Source organism: Bos mutus, chromosome 16 (genome assembly GCF_027580195.1).
Source record: "Bos mutus isolate GX-2022 chromosome 16, NWIPB_WYAK_1.1, whole genome shotgun sequence".
Taxonomy (NCBI): domain Eukaryota; kingdom Metazoa; phylum Chordata; class Mammalia; order Artiodactyla; family Bovidae; genus Bos; species Bos mutus.
The window spans coordinates 61,756,987-61,772,328 of NC_091632.1; the positions used below are offsets into that span (position 1 = coordinate 61,756,987).

A 15,342-nucleotide genomic window follows, 5' to 3' on the forward strand; every position below is an offset into this window, starting at 1 on the left:
ACTTAGCCTTACGCTGGGCTTGCAGTCCCACCCGCGCCCAGGGCGCGATTCCAAACCCCCAGTATAGACGAGCCCCCCGCTCAAGCCTCGGGGTGCGGGTGTCGTAGGTTCGAGCCCACCTCCCGCCAGACTTTCGTTTTCAGCCGCGCCCTCGGGGGGAGGTTCGTGGCCTGAGCGAGACGGGAAGGAGACTCGTGGGTACCATACATGGCCCTGTGCCTGCCGCCCCAGTTCGCGGCCTCGGCTCACAGGGCCCCATCCTGCTGGTGCGCTGGCCTCTGGAGCCAGAAAGTGTACACAGACCATAAATTTCCAGCCCCGCCCGGCGCGGCTCTCGGAAGCCGGGGTCCGCCCGCCTCTCGCGGACTCCCCGCGCCGGGCCCCTCACTCGAGCCGGGGGGACTGCGGCGGGCAGCAGAGCGCTGCTGGGAGCCGCGGCGGCGCCTGTCCGGGTCGCCTCTCCGCTCTGCGGCCGGAAGGGCTGCATAGCAGCGCTAGGAGCCGGGCCACAGCTTCCAGGAGTCTCCTCTACGCAGCCGAGGAGGTTGGGTTGGAGAGATGGAGCGGCGCGGGAGACGGAAGAGACCTGGGGGAGGCCAGCAGAGGATGGAACGAGGACGAGGTGACTCGGAGCGCGGAGGGGAAAGTGTCTTTGACTTCAAGACCACCTCTCACTGGAGGTGAAGGAGAACCGTGCACGTGGGGATCAGTCGCTTAGCGCTGTTTTTGTGGTAGGCCCTCACCTCCTGTGGTCGTCCGCTACCCACCTGGCATGCGTTCTCCCAGGAGGTGAAGTGACTGGAATCTTAACAGATTTCCACGTGGTTGCGTCAACATTCACAATTTAAGGTGGATATTGGATAGAAGGATCCCAAAAGTTCATCATAAAAGAGAACAAAGGTTTTCTTTGAACGTTTGCTTTGTAGAGAGACTCCCAGAAGCCCACCAGCTCAGTAATTGGATCAAGAAACTTGTGAGTTTCAGGGTCAGAGGCTCGGCCACGCCCCCTGCTAGTCGAGTACCTACCTGGATCAAATTACCCCATCTCTGTGTCTTATCCTATTAAAAAAAAAAAAAAAGGAAGAACAGTGTCTTCCCGCCTAGTGTTGCTTAGAAGGGTAAATGAGATGCGAGATTGTCAATTCCCGCTTAAAGAGTGGGCGAGGATCGCATCTGCTTCCTCCATTTTCACTTGCACGCCCGGACTGTGGATGATTGCAAACCGCGAATAACGAGGCATCTCCAGCCAGAAGAGATTAGCGGTGTAATGATGGTATAGTGGTGATCGTTTAATAACAATCCTCACTTGTAGAGATCGGTCTCCCCAAGACCATTCTTCTGTGATAGGAAAACCGAAAAGGGTGAAAAAGAGGTGACAAAGGAAGGTTCCGGCTTCTCAAACTTTGGGGTCGGAGGACATACCTCCGGGAGCCTTCAGATCGCTGCAGCCTGCGCGGGCGCCAGTCCCTAAACCAGAACCCGCCCAGCACGTAGTTAGGGCTCACATCGCAGGCGCGGGCGATGATGGATGACCAGGAGGCTACGGACGGCCCGTAGGTCGCAGGCACATCGTCCTCGGTTCCTAAACAATGCCTCTGTGAAGGAAGTCACCCTTGAGGGTCTTTTATTTTGTTTTTAGGAACCCATTCCTTTTTTAAAATCATAATGAAAATCACTGTCTTTCGTTATATTTTGGTTCATAGACGAGGCTGGAGCCACCACCTATGCAGGCATATCGCTCCTGTAATGCCACATACCCTGCCGCTCACCTTGTCCCCCATAATGGCCCCGGAACCAAGCCAGCATGGCCCAGCTCCCTTTCAGGTCCTGAGTGGAGCCTTGAACCATCTCAGGAAAAACGGAAGGTCGGAGCACTGGGAGAGGAGAGGGGGAAAAAAAATGGGAAAGGGTGGGGATGTCCAAAGCGCAGAGGAGGATAAGGGAGTGTTAATCCGAAGGAAATGGGAAAGCTTAAATCATACTCTTCATTGAATTTTTAAACTGTGTATTTGACTCCTTTTTCTACCCTAGCTTTTCATCCCATTTGTTCAACCACAAAACTGCGCTCTTGGCGTGCAGGACAGAAGCTAGCACTGGCAGCGGGGACTCTGAGGGAGGCAGGGTCCAGGAGACTGGTTTACTTCGCTGCGGAGAACCCGGAGGAAGCCTTACAAGGACGAGCTCCCCGGCGCTGCCCACCCGCGCGGGGCAGATGTCTGGACCAACCTAGGCGACTTCGAGGCCTGAGGGCCCTGACCTTGGCCTCGGGGCTTGGCCGGCGGGTTGAGTATCCAAGAAGACAGAGGACTCGGGACCCTCCACTAGACCCAAAAGAGTGGTGAACGGGGCGGAGTCAGGTGACTCCCGGAAGCCTGAGGCTTTGAGCGGGATCTGCTTGCGGAGGGGGCGGGGGAGGGGGAAGGTGGAAGATTGGCCTCGGGGCGCCTCGTGGACACTGCCTTGGACGGCGTGCACGGCCTGTGATTCTCTCCATGGAGGGATCCAGAAAATAGCTGGATGCAGTGACCCTTGCCTGTGGGGATGGCTAGAGGCGCAGTCTTATTCACGCATTAGTTTATTTGCTCGTTCATTTCTTCATCTGCTCACTTCTTGAGCTCCCATCACGTGTTAGGAACTATGCGGTGTGCACTCTTCACCCCGATTCTGACAAATACAAATAAACAGCCCTGACTAATCAAAGTGAGGCTGAAATTCACTGACCCGAAAATCATCCGACGCGAGTAAGGGGGTCGTGAGGGTAGCTCCGGAATCCCACCACATAGCCAACGCTGCTTCCCAGCAGAGGGAGAGGTGCAGATTCACTGAAGTCAGCTCATCACCCCGTCTTTCTGGCTCTGCACTACCTTTCCTTGATCCCAGAGATGCTCCCGTAAGCCCCAGCGCCCTGCGCCGCGAGGCCCGAGTGGGGTCCGAAGGAATCACAGAAAGCCTCGATGGCTTTAGTTTTGATCCTTCTGCCGACCGCTAGCAACATGACTGTGGACGAGTCATTCAACTTACGAGATGCGGCCAACGGTGTCCATCTATGCGCAACTGCCGGGATGACCTGGAGCTAACAGCTGTGTTGAGCCCTGCTCGTGAATTCGTTTTCTCGCTGCTCTGTGACGGCCTTAGTATCGCGGACCCTTGTGTGTATACTCAGCCAGATGATTGAGGGCTTCCAAGTCCACTCCTCCCGGGGTCACCGCTCGGTAACTCCGTACTTTGTTCTTAGCTTTCTCCTGTATTCACAGTGCTAAGGAGGCGATCACATTGTATAGGATCTACTGAGTCTACAAATAATCACAAGGGCAGCAGTAATTGTGTTATTCGTTTATTCAATAAACACTTTCTGAGGAGCCTTCCCTGTGCCAAGCTCTGCCATAGCTGTAAAATTTCTCCAACCGCGCAGCAGAGCCCAGCCAGGCGCTCAAGTGCCTTTCCCTGTTTAAAAGGAGAATTGATGTCCGGTTTCCGTTTTGAACACCCTCCCTGTACGCAGTCAGTTAAGAACATTAAAAAAAATTCCTGAAGTTCCATGTGTCCTGACAGGATCTTAGCAGCGGGCACATATTTTTCCCTCCTTGGGCCCCTGACACTTCCTTTAAAGCCAAAGTGTCAGAAGATTCTAGCTTCTTTCCCTTCCAACTCCCAAAGGAAAGTCCCAACCACACCCACAAGAGTCCTATGGGGCTCCTGCTGTGTGCACAGAGTACAGTGCTGGGAGTACCAAGAGGAAGAAGTGTCAGTGGGCATCTTGCAAGGCAACCCCTGCTGTCATCTAGCAGCGCATCCAAACACTCTGGGCTGCTCCTTAAAGGATTTCCCCAGGGACACTGTGTCTGCACCACATTAAAGATCCGCCTATGCATTTAATTTTCTGGAAAGTAGGGATGGTCATGCATTTTTTTCCAACTGTGCAAATACCTCCAAGGACCTCAAATACTGCAATGGGTAAACGAATAAATGAATATAATAACATCTAAGCCTAGAGCGTTGATTTGATGCCGCTCACTATTCTCATTTCACATTTGATAATGCAATTAATTGTCAATGACTTGTAAGTTAGGTAACTTCGATTATCTCCTCAGGTAATTTCATTTCCTGCTGTACAGATGAGGAAACTGAAAGTCAAATGATTAATTTCCCAAAGTCTCACCGTTAGTTATTAGTGAATGAATCGATGTTCCTTGGGCTAGTTTGGCTTCCCCTATTCGGGCTTGGGATCAGGTATGTGTGCTCCTTTTGACACGCATGACTTGGTGCCCCACCCACCAGCCTCTTCCCATACCGGATCCCCAGAAAGTGTTCATTGGGGTCACCCAGCTGCCAGCTCTGAGTGCACCTCAGGTGGTGCTCAAAAGAGGGATGATCAATTATCTGCCCCGGATGGGACCAGGTCCAAGAGCAGGGAAGAGAGGAGTCGGTGTGGCTAGGTAGCCACCATCAGACCTGGCACCCTGTGCTGCCCAGAATCCCAACCATCAGCAACGATCGACGGAAGCGGAAAAGCACCAAGGATGAGGAGGTATTCTGTGAACAGGGCGCGGCTGGGGGTCTTAGACACTATAAGCAAAGCTAAGCCTGCACCTAGGGGGTGCAGGCTGAAGGGCAGGGGTGTCAATCCCCGGGGAAGCCCAGACCTGCGGCTCTTGAAGGACCCCTCTTCTTTGGCACCTTAAGAAGTACTAACCCCACGGCCAGACCGAGAGTTGGCACTCATTCTCTAGAGGAACTGGGCAAACGTCAAGACTCCTGACCTTCGTGGCCTCGTCCTTTAAAATGAAGTAATCGCACCTGCGGGGACTTTTCATCTTCGTTCCCAAAGTGAATGAGGGCAAGGCAGCTAAGGAACCCAGGGGCCTAGGGCTTCTCTAAACTCGGAGGGCTGCAGCTGGCCTCGCAGAGTATGTTCTCCGTTAGAACCGGGTGGGATGGGAGACTGTTATCTTACAAAGTGCACCCGGTGTGAGTAGTTGGGAATCCCAGGGGGCGCTGCAGGTTTTGATACTCCAAGAAGAAGCCGCCGCGGAGAATGCGGGTCTTTGGCACGCCGGCCAATCCCACCGCAACCTCGAAGGTGTGGCTGTGGGCCAGATATGAGCACACTAAACCGGGGTGTATCTCCCCCCACCACCCCACCCGCGACCATCTGCAGTTAAAGTCCTGCTTAAAACCTAGTAGTTACATCTTCACAAAGACCACGGAGTGTGCAACCCTCTTACCCCCACTCCACCCCAGACTAAACTGGAGGGGATCCGAGAGCCCTGAGCATTTAGGGTCCTCTCGGGCATCTTTCATGCATTGGAGAAGGAAATGGCAACCCACTCCAGTGTTCTTGCCAGGAGGATCCCAGGGACGGGGGAGCCTGGTGGGCTGCCGTCTATGGGGTCGCAGCAGCAGCAGCAACCGGCATCTTGAAGTAACATCACTGCGTCGTAAGGGAAGGCCTGAGCTCTCAGCACCTCTACCCGCTCTTCCTTCTTAAGAAAAGACGAAGGTGGAGGGAATCTAGGGCGCGCTCAAACCGGAGGAGGGTGCGAGGACCTCAGCCTCTGACTTGTCCCCACTGCTTGCTTCAGAGTCGCGCAAGGCACATCCTGCACTCCGAGAGTCTGTTTGAGGTCTTCGGTGGGGTCAGATCCTGGAACAGGTTAAAGCTCAACAAGCTAGAGCTCAAGACTCAAACGCCCGTAGAAAATCCTCTACTGCAGGGGACCCCACAGTTCCCGGAGATTGTGGTTACAGGAGAACCCGGGGTCAGCTTCCCGTTAGCTAACTTCGGCTTCTGCTACCTAGAGCAGGAGCGACCAGCAGGCCGAGCACTCAGCGCTCACCTGCCCCAAACTGGCCGCGCACTGGAACCCTTGCCAAACCCCAATGTAGACCCTAGTTAAAGGGAGCAAGGTAGATCCTAGAGCCACTGGGACCCTCTGAGGTGCGCAAGGATTTGTGACAACGGGAGCTACTGCCCCCACACCCATCATACACGCAAATTCAAGCTGGAGGAGGGGAAGAGGGAGAGATCAGGGGGATCTCCTTGTCGGGTATGCGGGCCACAGCTTCAAGACTCCCCTTGAAGTGAGGCAGGGTCAGACAGTGTTAACCTCGGTGGGGACAGGACGGCGAGGCTACACGCTCCCAACACCTCCCAGTGTCGCGGTCCTGCCCACCCTCGACTGAGGCTGACAAACGCAGCGGAACGCGGCGCCTGCTTTCAGGTGCTTAGTCGGCGAATCTTGGCGCAAGAAAACTTTTCTAGAGACAAGCGCTCCACCCACCCACACTGGCAGAGAAAGGCGGTGTGAGGCTCCTGACTTGGCCATTTAGAGGAAAACGCGGGACTTGATTTGCGTGGTTTACTCACGAAGCCCTGAGCTAGCCTGTAGACGGTCCCTCGTGCTCGTCTGCGTCTACGTTTATGTGTGCCTCGGAGGGCCTGTGCATTTGTATTTGACCTCCGTGTGTAAAAAAGTTGTGTGTGTGTGCGCACGTGCGTGCAGTCGAAGGGCGTAGCAGATCCTCTTCGCGTCCCAGAGAGGCGCGCGTAGGTCGCCAGCTCTCTGCGCGCCCTGAGCTGCGCCTTGGTAACCTTGCTCGGAGGGCTTGGCGCCGCCAGGACTCCGGGGCTGGCGAGGCGGGGCTCTGCTCTGGGCAAAGAGTTATTACTGCTTTGAGCAAAAGGCGAGGCCTGGGGGGCGCGCGGGTAGGGGCAGGGGTCTCGGCTCAGCTCCAGGGCACGCGCGCACCAGCTCACGCCACGCCCCAGCCTGGAGGGTCTCGGCAGGCCTGGGGTCCGCGGACCTTGCGCTCTCTTCCTTCTCTTCCATGCCTGCGAAATCTCGGTCTTAGTTCAACAATTTCTAGCCTCCCTGGCCACTCTTGTTAGCATCGAGCGCCACTGGGAAAAACCCCGTATCCCGGGCCAAGCGAGCAGTCCCAGGATGAGGCGGCCTGGCCCAAAATGTGGGTTTTCCATCCAGCTACTCGGCCCGCCTAGAGAGACCCTCCGAAAGGGCAGCTTTTCTTTAAAACGAACTTCAACTTCTCCTGGACTTATGATACTCCCTTCTTGAGTAGAGAGCCGCCAGATTTTCATGTGCAAAATACTCAGGAATGAGAGGTGGGGTGGTTGGGGAGGGGGCGCCTCCTACGACACTCTCCCCCACCCTCCGCCCCGCCCTGCGAGCATCCCGACTCCGGCTGCCGGCTCATTTTCTTCCCAGCCCCCCAGCTCCATCATGCCCTCTAGTCTGGCTGGGACCTGGCCAGGATGAGGACGAATTCTACCTGAAATCACACCACTGCAGTCCCTGGGCGACGTTTTCCTTGCGTTTCAAAAGCTGGGGACGCAGGCAAAGAAACGCGGCGCGGGGTTTGGGAGCCTGCAGCATCCCGCCGACCTCGGGAGGGGCGGGGCGGCTGCGGTGTGCATAAAGCACCTCCCCCCGCCTCAGCTCGCCTTCTCAGCCAGAACTGCATTTAAGTGCCTCAAAATTCAACGTTCCTGGGATGTCCCGGTTTCAGTATTTCGGGAATAGGAAGAAATGAATCTGGCTACTGAAGGCAAAATAGAGGCACAGAGACAATCCTACAGTTCAGGCAGCAGAGCCCGTGCCTGAAAGTGTGAAGGAATCAACCTAACTTAGGGTTGGGACTCACAGCCAAGTGGTGAGACTGCCATCACCCCCCAAAACAAGTGGCCCATTTAGGGATAACAGCTGGATGATGTCCCCATTTACCTTGAGGTCCCTTCCAGGGCGCTGTACCTTTCTCTTATCTTTCCTAGGCCAGACCACCCCAGCGGTTCCCTCTCCCCACTGTGAACATTCCTCCAGGAGCTCAGCTCCACTGGGGGTACTGAGTGGCTGACTGAGGCAAGGAATGGTCAGCCTTGCATCCCTGGGCTGCACTCTGGGACTTGTCCAGGTAACCAGCCGAGCCAGGCCAAAGAGAGCTAAATCTGGGGGCTCCACTGTGTCCTTGGGCCCATAAGTCTAGAACAGAAGTCTTTGTGCTCAAGCAAGTGGGTCAAAAGGGGGAGGCAGCTAAGCCAGACCAGGGAGCCTCTTGGAGCTCCAACCAGGGCTGGGTCTAGGGGCATCCTAGGCTCACTGTCCTCGCATCTCTTCAGGGGCAACATTCTCCCTCCCAATGGGCCCCATGGGACAACTGGCTTCCTGTGATGGATGGTGGGTCTGTAAGAGGGCTATGCCTTCGCCCCAGCTCAGTGTCAAAGACCGGGGTGATCAGGTTTTGTCCACAAGGCCTATTTGTTCTAAACTCTCCTGAAATAACATTTTACCAACTCCAGACATTTCGTAGTTTCGAGGGAAAGGGGTGTCGCTGTCTTGGAGAGAGATTTGACTCTTCAAGTTTTCAAAAAAAAAAAAAAAAAAGAGGAAAAAATTGAATGGCCCATCCCAGAAGCTACGTGGAGGCAAAAATAGATTTGCTATATTCCATTTGCAGTATGAGGGGAAAACTGCCTTTCATCCCACCTCAGCTTGCGGATGGTCGCCTGTAGTGACCCATCTATTGGAAGATCGTGTGTGTGTGTGTGTGTGTGTGTGTGTGTGCATGCTGATGGGGGAGGTACAGATGGTGTGCAGTGTTTCAGGCCCTTCACTGACCAAATATGAGCCAGAAGGTCCAAGTTCTGGTTTGGGCTCCCCCTCAATCTGGGACAAGGGAAGTGACCTTGAACAAATCACCATTCTGCCATGCAATACTTTGGCAGCTTTAAAATCATCACAGGCTCAGTCTTCCAGCCCTAACCACTGGCAGATAGTGTGTGGTCCTTTTCTCTGGACACTGCGAACCTGCCCAGTCCCCCTACTCCATCCACAAGCAAGGGGTGGGTTTGCCCTGGAATTGCCTCTCTAGACTCCAGTACCAGCGCTGGAGAGGTTAACCTTGTCCCCCACTACCCTCTTCTCCATCAACCCTGCTTACACTCTGCTTACAGCTGCTGTGGAAAGCTGGTGCACACACTCCTGGTGAAGCCATCTGAGGGACAGGCCTAACAGAGTCTATGGCCGACAGGGCTCCCAGGACATACTCTGGTGCATAGATCGCTCGATGGATCGTGGCAGCTGGCGTGGGCTATGGACTAATGGAACCTCTAAGCCTTTGCCCAAGTCTGCAGAGAGGTGGCTCCGGGGTTGCAGTATGCTCCCCCCCAAGCTCTAGTCCCCCACCTCCAGCGGCTGCACCCCGCAGTGCCTCGGGCTAAAGTCCAGGTCAGAGATCCCAGACCCTAAGGACCACCTCGCCCCAGCAAGCCAAGTGGCCTTTACAAACCAGAGTAAACATTTTATTTACAAGTTTGTGGTATCCTAAGTGCATCACGTCTTTGCACCGTGACCCCTAGTGAGGGGAAAACTGTTTAGTCCAACGCTTCACAGTGTGAGCTGCTTGTATCCGGGCACGAGTGTTCGTCTGGCGCTGGGAGCCTGGCGGTGGCGGTTGGGGTGGGTGGCGGGGGGCACTCAGACTCGCCTCGGCTCTGTGCCGGGTGGGCTGCACCGGCCCGGAGAGGCGATGAGCGAAACTCCGCCGCCGCGTCTCAAACCCCGGGGCCCCGCCGCCACTGGAGAGTAGGCACAGAATCCAGCCCACACTGGAAGGCTGGGGGTCTGCACGCAGGACTCCTCCAATCTCGTCCAGTCTAGAGGCCGCCGAGGGGCGCCGGGACGGGCTCGGGGCTTTTGGGAGCGCTGCTGAGGGAGGGCTGGGGTGCGGGGAGCAGCTCTGAGGCGCCGCCGCTGCTGTGACTGCCGGAGCTCCCGGCGCTGGTGGTGCTGCCGCTACTCAGGCCGCCGAAGTTGAAGCCGCCGCCGCCGCCGCCGCCACTGCCTCCGCTGCTGGCGGCCAGGAGGGCGCCGGCCGCTGAGGCCTTGATGACCGTCGTTTGGTGCAGAGACCGCTCGGCCCCTTCAGTCCGCTCCGTGTCGCTGGGGGCCATGTCCAGTGACTCGGGGTCGCTGCTCTCGCTCTCCGCCTCACCCTCCGAGCGGCTAGGGCTCCGCTCCTCCGGCTCGCCGTCGGGGGCCGGGGCTCCGCCCGACGGCTTCTCGCCCGCCTCCTTGTCTTTGTCCTTCTGGGCCTGAGCCTCCTTGGAGTGCCGCCACTTCATCCGCCGGTTCTGGAACCACACTTTCACCTGCGACGCGCGGAGCCGCACCGGGAGACAAAAAGGGACGTGGAGATGAGAGGCAGGCTCGCTCCAATCCGACTCTCGAGCATCCCAGACCCTCTCCCAAAGGCGGGAAAACATCACTGATCGTCCCCAGCACCTCTACCACAGGCCAGGTACTGGGCTAGGAGCAGGGACCCAGAGGCAGCCGAGGGAAACCACGGGGACCACCAGGGATCCTGGTTTAGGGAAGCCGCTAGGACCGTTTCTCAAAATGTGGTCCTCCGACCTGTAGCCTGAAGTCACCTGGATGCTTGTTGGAAAGGCGGGTCCTTGCACCTTGCCCTCAAACTAGGGGCACCAATACTCTAAGTCGATGCTTCTTAACCCCACATAAGCCAGGACCACCCCCTGCCACGAATCTGATTAATCTATGGATCCCTGGTCCAGAAAAATGCACATAAACCCAAGATTTTGCACACAATTTCAAGGGTTTGGTAGCCCACTGTTAAGAATCCTTGCTAAGTCCGCTGCTCCTCTACTGCCATTACTGAAGGCAAGTCAGTACAAAAGTATTTCTTTTTAAGGAGGAACCCTGAGAAACAAGGGGAAGGGGATTCAAAGAGTTAATCCCAGTGGCATGGGGGCACCAATGGACCTTCAGTAAAAGAGCATTTTCTTGGTGTGTGTGTACTCAGAGACTGATAAGGATCCTGCCCCTGCCTGGATAAACTAATTCTTCTGAGGGCTCAGAAAACGCTGGCATTAAACCTGTGCAAAGTGGAGGAAGGGGGTAGGGATGGTTCGGAGAATCTATATAAATATATAATCCCCTGGGGGACCCAATGCTTTCACACAAGTCCCAGCTTCCCTTTTAAAAATAACATCCACAGCTGGTGGAAAACGGCTGGGCTCTTCCAGTGTGTGTGCTGGGGAAGGGAGTTGTGTAATGAAGGACAGAAAGGGGGTGGGCTAAGGGAGCTGTGAAAAAATGCCTTTGGCGTCTGCCCTGTTCAGAATATTCAGCACCCAGGAAGCAAGGGCCACTGCTGTGAGGTATGGAAGAACTGTGACTCTTTATTTTCAAAACTTAAAATAGTTTTAAGTTTTGAAAATAAAGTTTTCAAAACCTTTATTTTTTATTTAAAAATAAAAATCCAGGTCTTGAACTTGAGAAAAGGAAAAAGTTGAATTCAGGCACAAGAGATTCACTATTTGAAGATTTGTTTTAAAAAACAAACCAAACCAAAAAAAAAAAAAAAACCTCAAGTAGGCAGAACCTGGTGTAATGTTCTTAGGCGCTCTAAGAAAATCTTTTTTTTCTTTCTCTTCCTCACTGCCCCCCTCCCATCAGGCCGTTAGAAAAGGGGACTGACTGTGGCTGCTCCAAGTGGACTTCTCACCCTACTGGGGCTAAGTAATTCCGTTTGAAATGATGTTTTCACTTCCTCACAACTGGGGATTTCACAATCCAGCAGCAGCAGAAGGAGGAGGAGGAGGAGGGGAGGACAAGAGGAGGGGAAACAACAACAACAACAATCTCTTGACTTTGGATTTTTATCTCTTCTGAAACTGCCCCCTACGGCCAACTGCGCCACATTGGAGTACATAATTATTATCTCCTGCGGCCTATTTGCTTTCTCAGCAACAGGCTTTCCCTTGTTGGCCAAAATAAACATGCGGCAGCTTGTGACATATATCTTTAGGGTGGGCTATTCTTTGTGCCCTTCTCCCCCCACCCTCTTCCTCTCTCCCTCTCAAGTTAAGAAGTCCACGAAGTCTCGTGAAATTCAAGATTTAGTGTTTCCACCGCAAAAGGAGAGTCAGGCCGGGCGGAGGGGCCTTGGGGCTAGGCCGCGAGCTGCTGCCCCACCGAAGGGCTGTGCGTCGGGGCCGTGCGGGCTTACCTGCGCATCCGTGAGACCCAGCATCGCGGCCAGCTGCTTTCGGTCTGGCTTGGTCACGTACTTCTGAATCTCAAACCTTTTCTCCAAACCTTTTCTCTGCAGGTTAGAGAAGACTGCCCGAGACCACGAGCGCTTTCTCTTGTACGTCTGAGGCATCGTGTCCTTCGTGAGCACGGCATAGGGACCTGCCAGCAGCGGGGAGCCGGAACAGGAGAGAGACAGGAGGGCCCAGTTAGTGCTCTGTCCGCGGCCTGCGCGCCTGGGGCTCACACGATGCTTAAAATTGTTTTGCCTCAACAGTCGTCTCTGAAAGCTCTTTCACGCAGGCACGGAATGGCCTCCCTAAAGAGGAAACTTAGGGCTCATAAGACCATAGGCGGAAGGCCTAATGGGAGTGTGGAGTGGACAAGCCCGGGGTTTCGTCGGTTAATTCCAAAGAAAAGACATAAACCGAATGCGTGACCATCGGTTATTCTCAGAGTGGGCGAAAATAACCCTTGGGCCTAAAGGATCCAAAGATGACAGCCTCGATTCTCTACTCGTGTGTGTGTGTGCACTCGCTTGCGCACCCAGGTGCGCAAGTGTTTGAGGTCATTCCAAAATGTGTGTATGTTAACAAGCAATACCACTTGCTGCACTTTCAAACCACCCTGTCGGGAGAAGTGACTAGGGAAAGCCCCTTCCCCATCACCCCACCGGCCCCCCACACACTTTCTTGACTCCCCAAGCTCCCCCATCCCCCAGGCTACAAAAGACTGAGCTAGCTTCCTGGGAAATCTTTCGCTTTCTCTCCCGCATCAACTCCGGGATTGCTAAACCGCGGCGTGCATGTGAAACTCCAGTAGATGTGTGGGCGGTCGACCTAAGCGTGAGGCGGGCGCTCGGGAGGGTTTCCGTACCTGGAAATGTGTCTTGAAACTGATGTTGAACTGAATTTCTCGGGTTTGAGCTTAAGGGACTCAGGATGGCAGAGGCCTCGTTAATGGGATCTAGAGACGCGAAGAACTGGCCGGCGGAGGGCTGCAGGCCAGGAAGATGCACCCCCGCAGGCCGCCCGCCAGTGAGCAGCGACGTGAGATCTGGGGACAAGGGAAAAGAAGAGGTGTTATCCCTCCACAGACCCACACTCACACTCTCTGGGATTTGTTTCTGTCTGTCGCCCAACACCCCCTCCATTCCGCTTTCCTGGAGCGAAGTCGTGAGAGACCTCTGTCTCCAGCCCCCAAGACGCCTCTCTCCGGACACTGGCAAAAGGGCAGTGCACGAAATGTTCCTGTGTGTGCCCTGTAGGTCCACATCCATGCGTATAACTGGGAAGGGCTTTTGGCAAAGAGGCCTAAACAAGACACTTTCAGGTGTCTTCCAAGAATTCCATAGAACTAAACCGTCCCCTCCCACCCCCAAAGAAGCCCTCACTCTGCTCTCTCCTCTTGGGGAGTTCAGTCAGTATTGTTCATCTACAGTCCTTGGGTGGAATTGCACCAGAAATCAGACCAAAGGAAGCGAAAATGTTCCCCAAAAGGGCTTTTCCTGTCCAATAATGTAGTTCTCTCTCCAGATATGTTATTAAAGAGACACACAGATGATAGTCCATTGAGCAAATATTTACACCAACCATTTTTATGAATATTGATTCTGTGACTGTGTGTTTTTAAAGCATCCCTGGATTCTTCGTGTTTTTGTTTTTATTTTAACGTAGAGCAAGTGAGTTTCAAACCTAATGCTTCACAGTCTCCTTAAATTTATTTCCTTTTCCCTCATTTTACCAACTTGTTCTTAATCCTAAAAACACTCAAAGGCATCCCAAACGGCCCCAGGGATCGGCGAGTGCGTCAGTTCCCTGATCAGAGGCCTGCAGCCTCTCTCCCAAGACCTACCTCTCAGTGTGTTGCCTTCCTTGACTTTGGGGTCAAATTCTGCAGACAAAATGCGGTCTATTCCAAACTTGAGGTCCTTGCTGGAGGGGGCCGGGGCGGAGCCGCTCTGGTGGGGGTTAGGGACCACCCGCGACCCGGAGGCCGGGGGCTGCAAGGCGCCAGCCCGGGGTGGAGGCGGAGGCTGCTGCTGCTGCGGTTGTTGCTGTTGCTGTTGTTGCTGTGGGTGATGGTGGTGGTAGGCGGCTGAGAGCGGGGACAGTCGCTGAGGGAAGCCAGCAGGGACTTCGGAGGGCGCCACCACCGGGGTGGGTCGAAGCGGGGATCTGGCGGCGGCTTGGAAAGAGGCGTGCGGGTGAGCCGATCCCAAGTGCGCGGTGAGGGCAGCGGCCGAGGCCCCCGCCAGACCCTCCGGGGTCGCCCCGGGCTCCCCAACACCCGCGTGCAGGATGTCCGCGATGCAGAAGGAGGGTTTCTTGACGGCGGCGGGGTCCAGAGGAAAGGAGCAGCCGCCGGGGCCGGCAGAGGAGCAGTAGGCGGCCGACCAGAGGCTGAAGTTGGACGCGTAGAAGGGAGCCAGCCCGGCGGCGAACATCCTGGCGGGGTGCGCCGAGAGGCCGCCGCGGCCTGGCTCGGCCGGGTGGATGGGTGGGTGCGCGGGGAGAGGAACGCTAAGTCCAGGAGGAGGCGGCAGCCCCGCAGGGGACGCTCAGCTTACTCGTCTCCGTCCGAACTGCAGACAGGCCAGGGAGCCCTAGCGCCACGGAGGGAGGAGGCGAGGGCCGGATCTCGGCCGGCCGGCCACAGCCTCGGCCCCTGGCCTCACTTTAAAGGCGGCGCGGCGCCCGCGCTCCCCGCGGGCTGGAAGGCGAACCAGGGGCGCTGGAGCGGCTAGGCGGGCGGGGGCCGCGGTTGCACGAACGCCAGGGAAGCCGGGGAGACGGGAATCGGGCACCGAAAGAAACACCCAAACAGCTAAGCCTTAAGAGCTAAATTTAAAACAACAACAATAATAATCCGTTAGTTTGAAAAAAAAAAAAAAAATAGAGAAGGGGGGAAAAAAACTCCTCTCTAAAAACTCCCAAAGTTTTGGCAGGAGCTTTCAAGTCAGACCCAGGGTAGAACCTCGATCCGAGCGCTCATTGGCCACGCTGGCGACCAATGGGGAGTGGGAAACGGAGGGGAACTGGGAAAGGGGGCGTGTCCCGCCCCCTCGGCCACGCCCCGGCCACGCCAAACTGTTTGCTGCTGCCGCGTGGGCTGAGCTGTGTTAGGCGCGCACTCTGCATAGAGCAGGGGCCCGAACCGCTGCTCCAGGGAGTCCTAACCTCCCACTAACTTCTACGGCTCCGAATCGGCACCAGGCGTGGAGAGTTGGCCACAGCGCTCCTGGAGCGCTCTCTCAAGGAAACTGGTGCTCCTG

At 55.6% G+C, this 15,342-nt stretch overlaps 1 protein-coding gene across 1 annotated transcript; it reads right to left on the reverse strand.

Annotated features, from left to right (window-relative positions):
• Positions 1 to 9,298: 9,298 nt before the first annotated feature.
• HLX (H2.0 like homeobox) lies at positions 9,299 to 15,016 on the reverse strand. Its single transcript, XM_070385492.1, has 4 exons — positions 13,923 to 15,016; positions 12,945 to 13,124; positions 12,046 to 12,230; positions 9,299 to 10,165 (listed from the first exon to the last, which is right to left on the reverse strand). Exons 1-4 carry the CDS (start codon positions 14,512 to 14,514, stop codon positions 9,671 to 9,673), a joined length of 1,452 nt encoding a protein of 483 aa, XP_070241593.1. The 5' UTR covers positions 14,515 to 15,016; the 3' UTR covers positions 9,299 to 9,670.
• Positions 15,017 to 15,342: the final 326 nt, after the last annotated feature.

What these genes read in the sequence shown, in the direction of transcription:
- HLX (XM_070385492.1), bottom strand. Translation starts at nt 14,514, where the DNA reads ATGTTCGCCGCCGGGCTGGCTCCCTTCTACGCGTCCAACTTCAGCCTC. An exon ending in GTTTCAAGACACATTTCCAG is followed by an intron (nt 12,231 to 12,944) that starts GTACGGAAACCC and finishes CGCTGCTGGCAG; the next exon opens with GTCCCTATGCCGTGCTCACG. An exon ending in TGGGTCTCACGGATGCGCAG is followed by an intron (nt 10,166 to 12,045) that starts GTAAGCCCGCAC and finishes CGCGCGTCGCAG; the next exon opens with GTGAAAGTGTGGTTCCAGAA.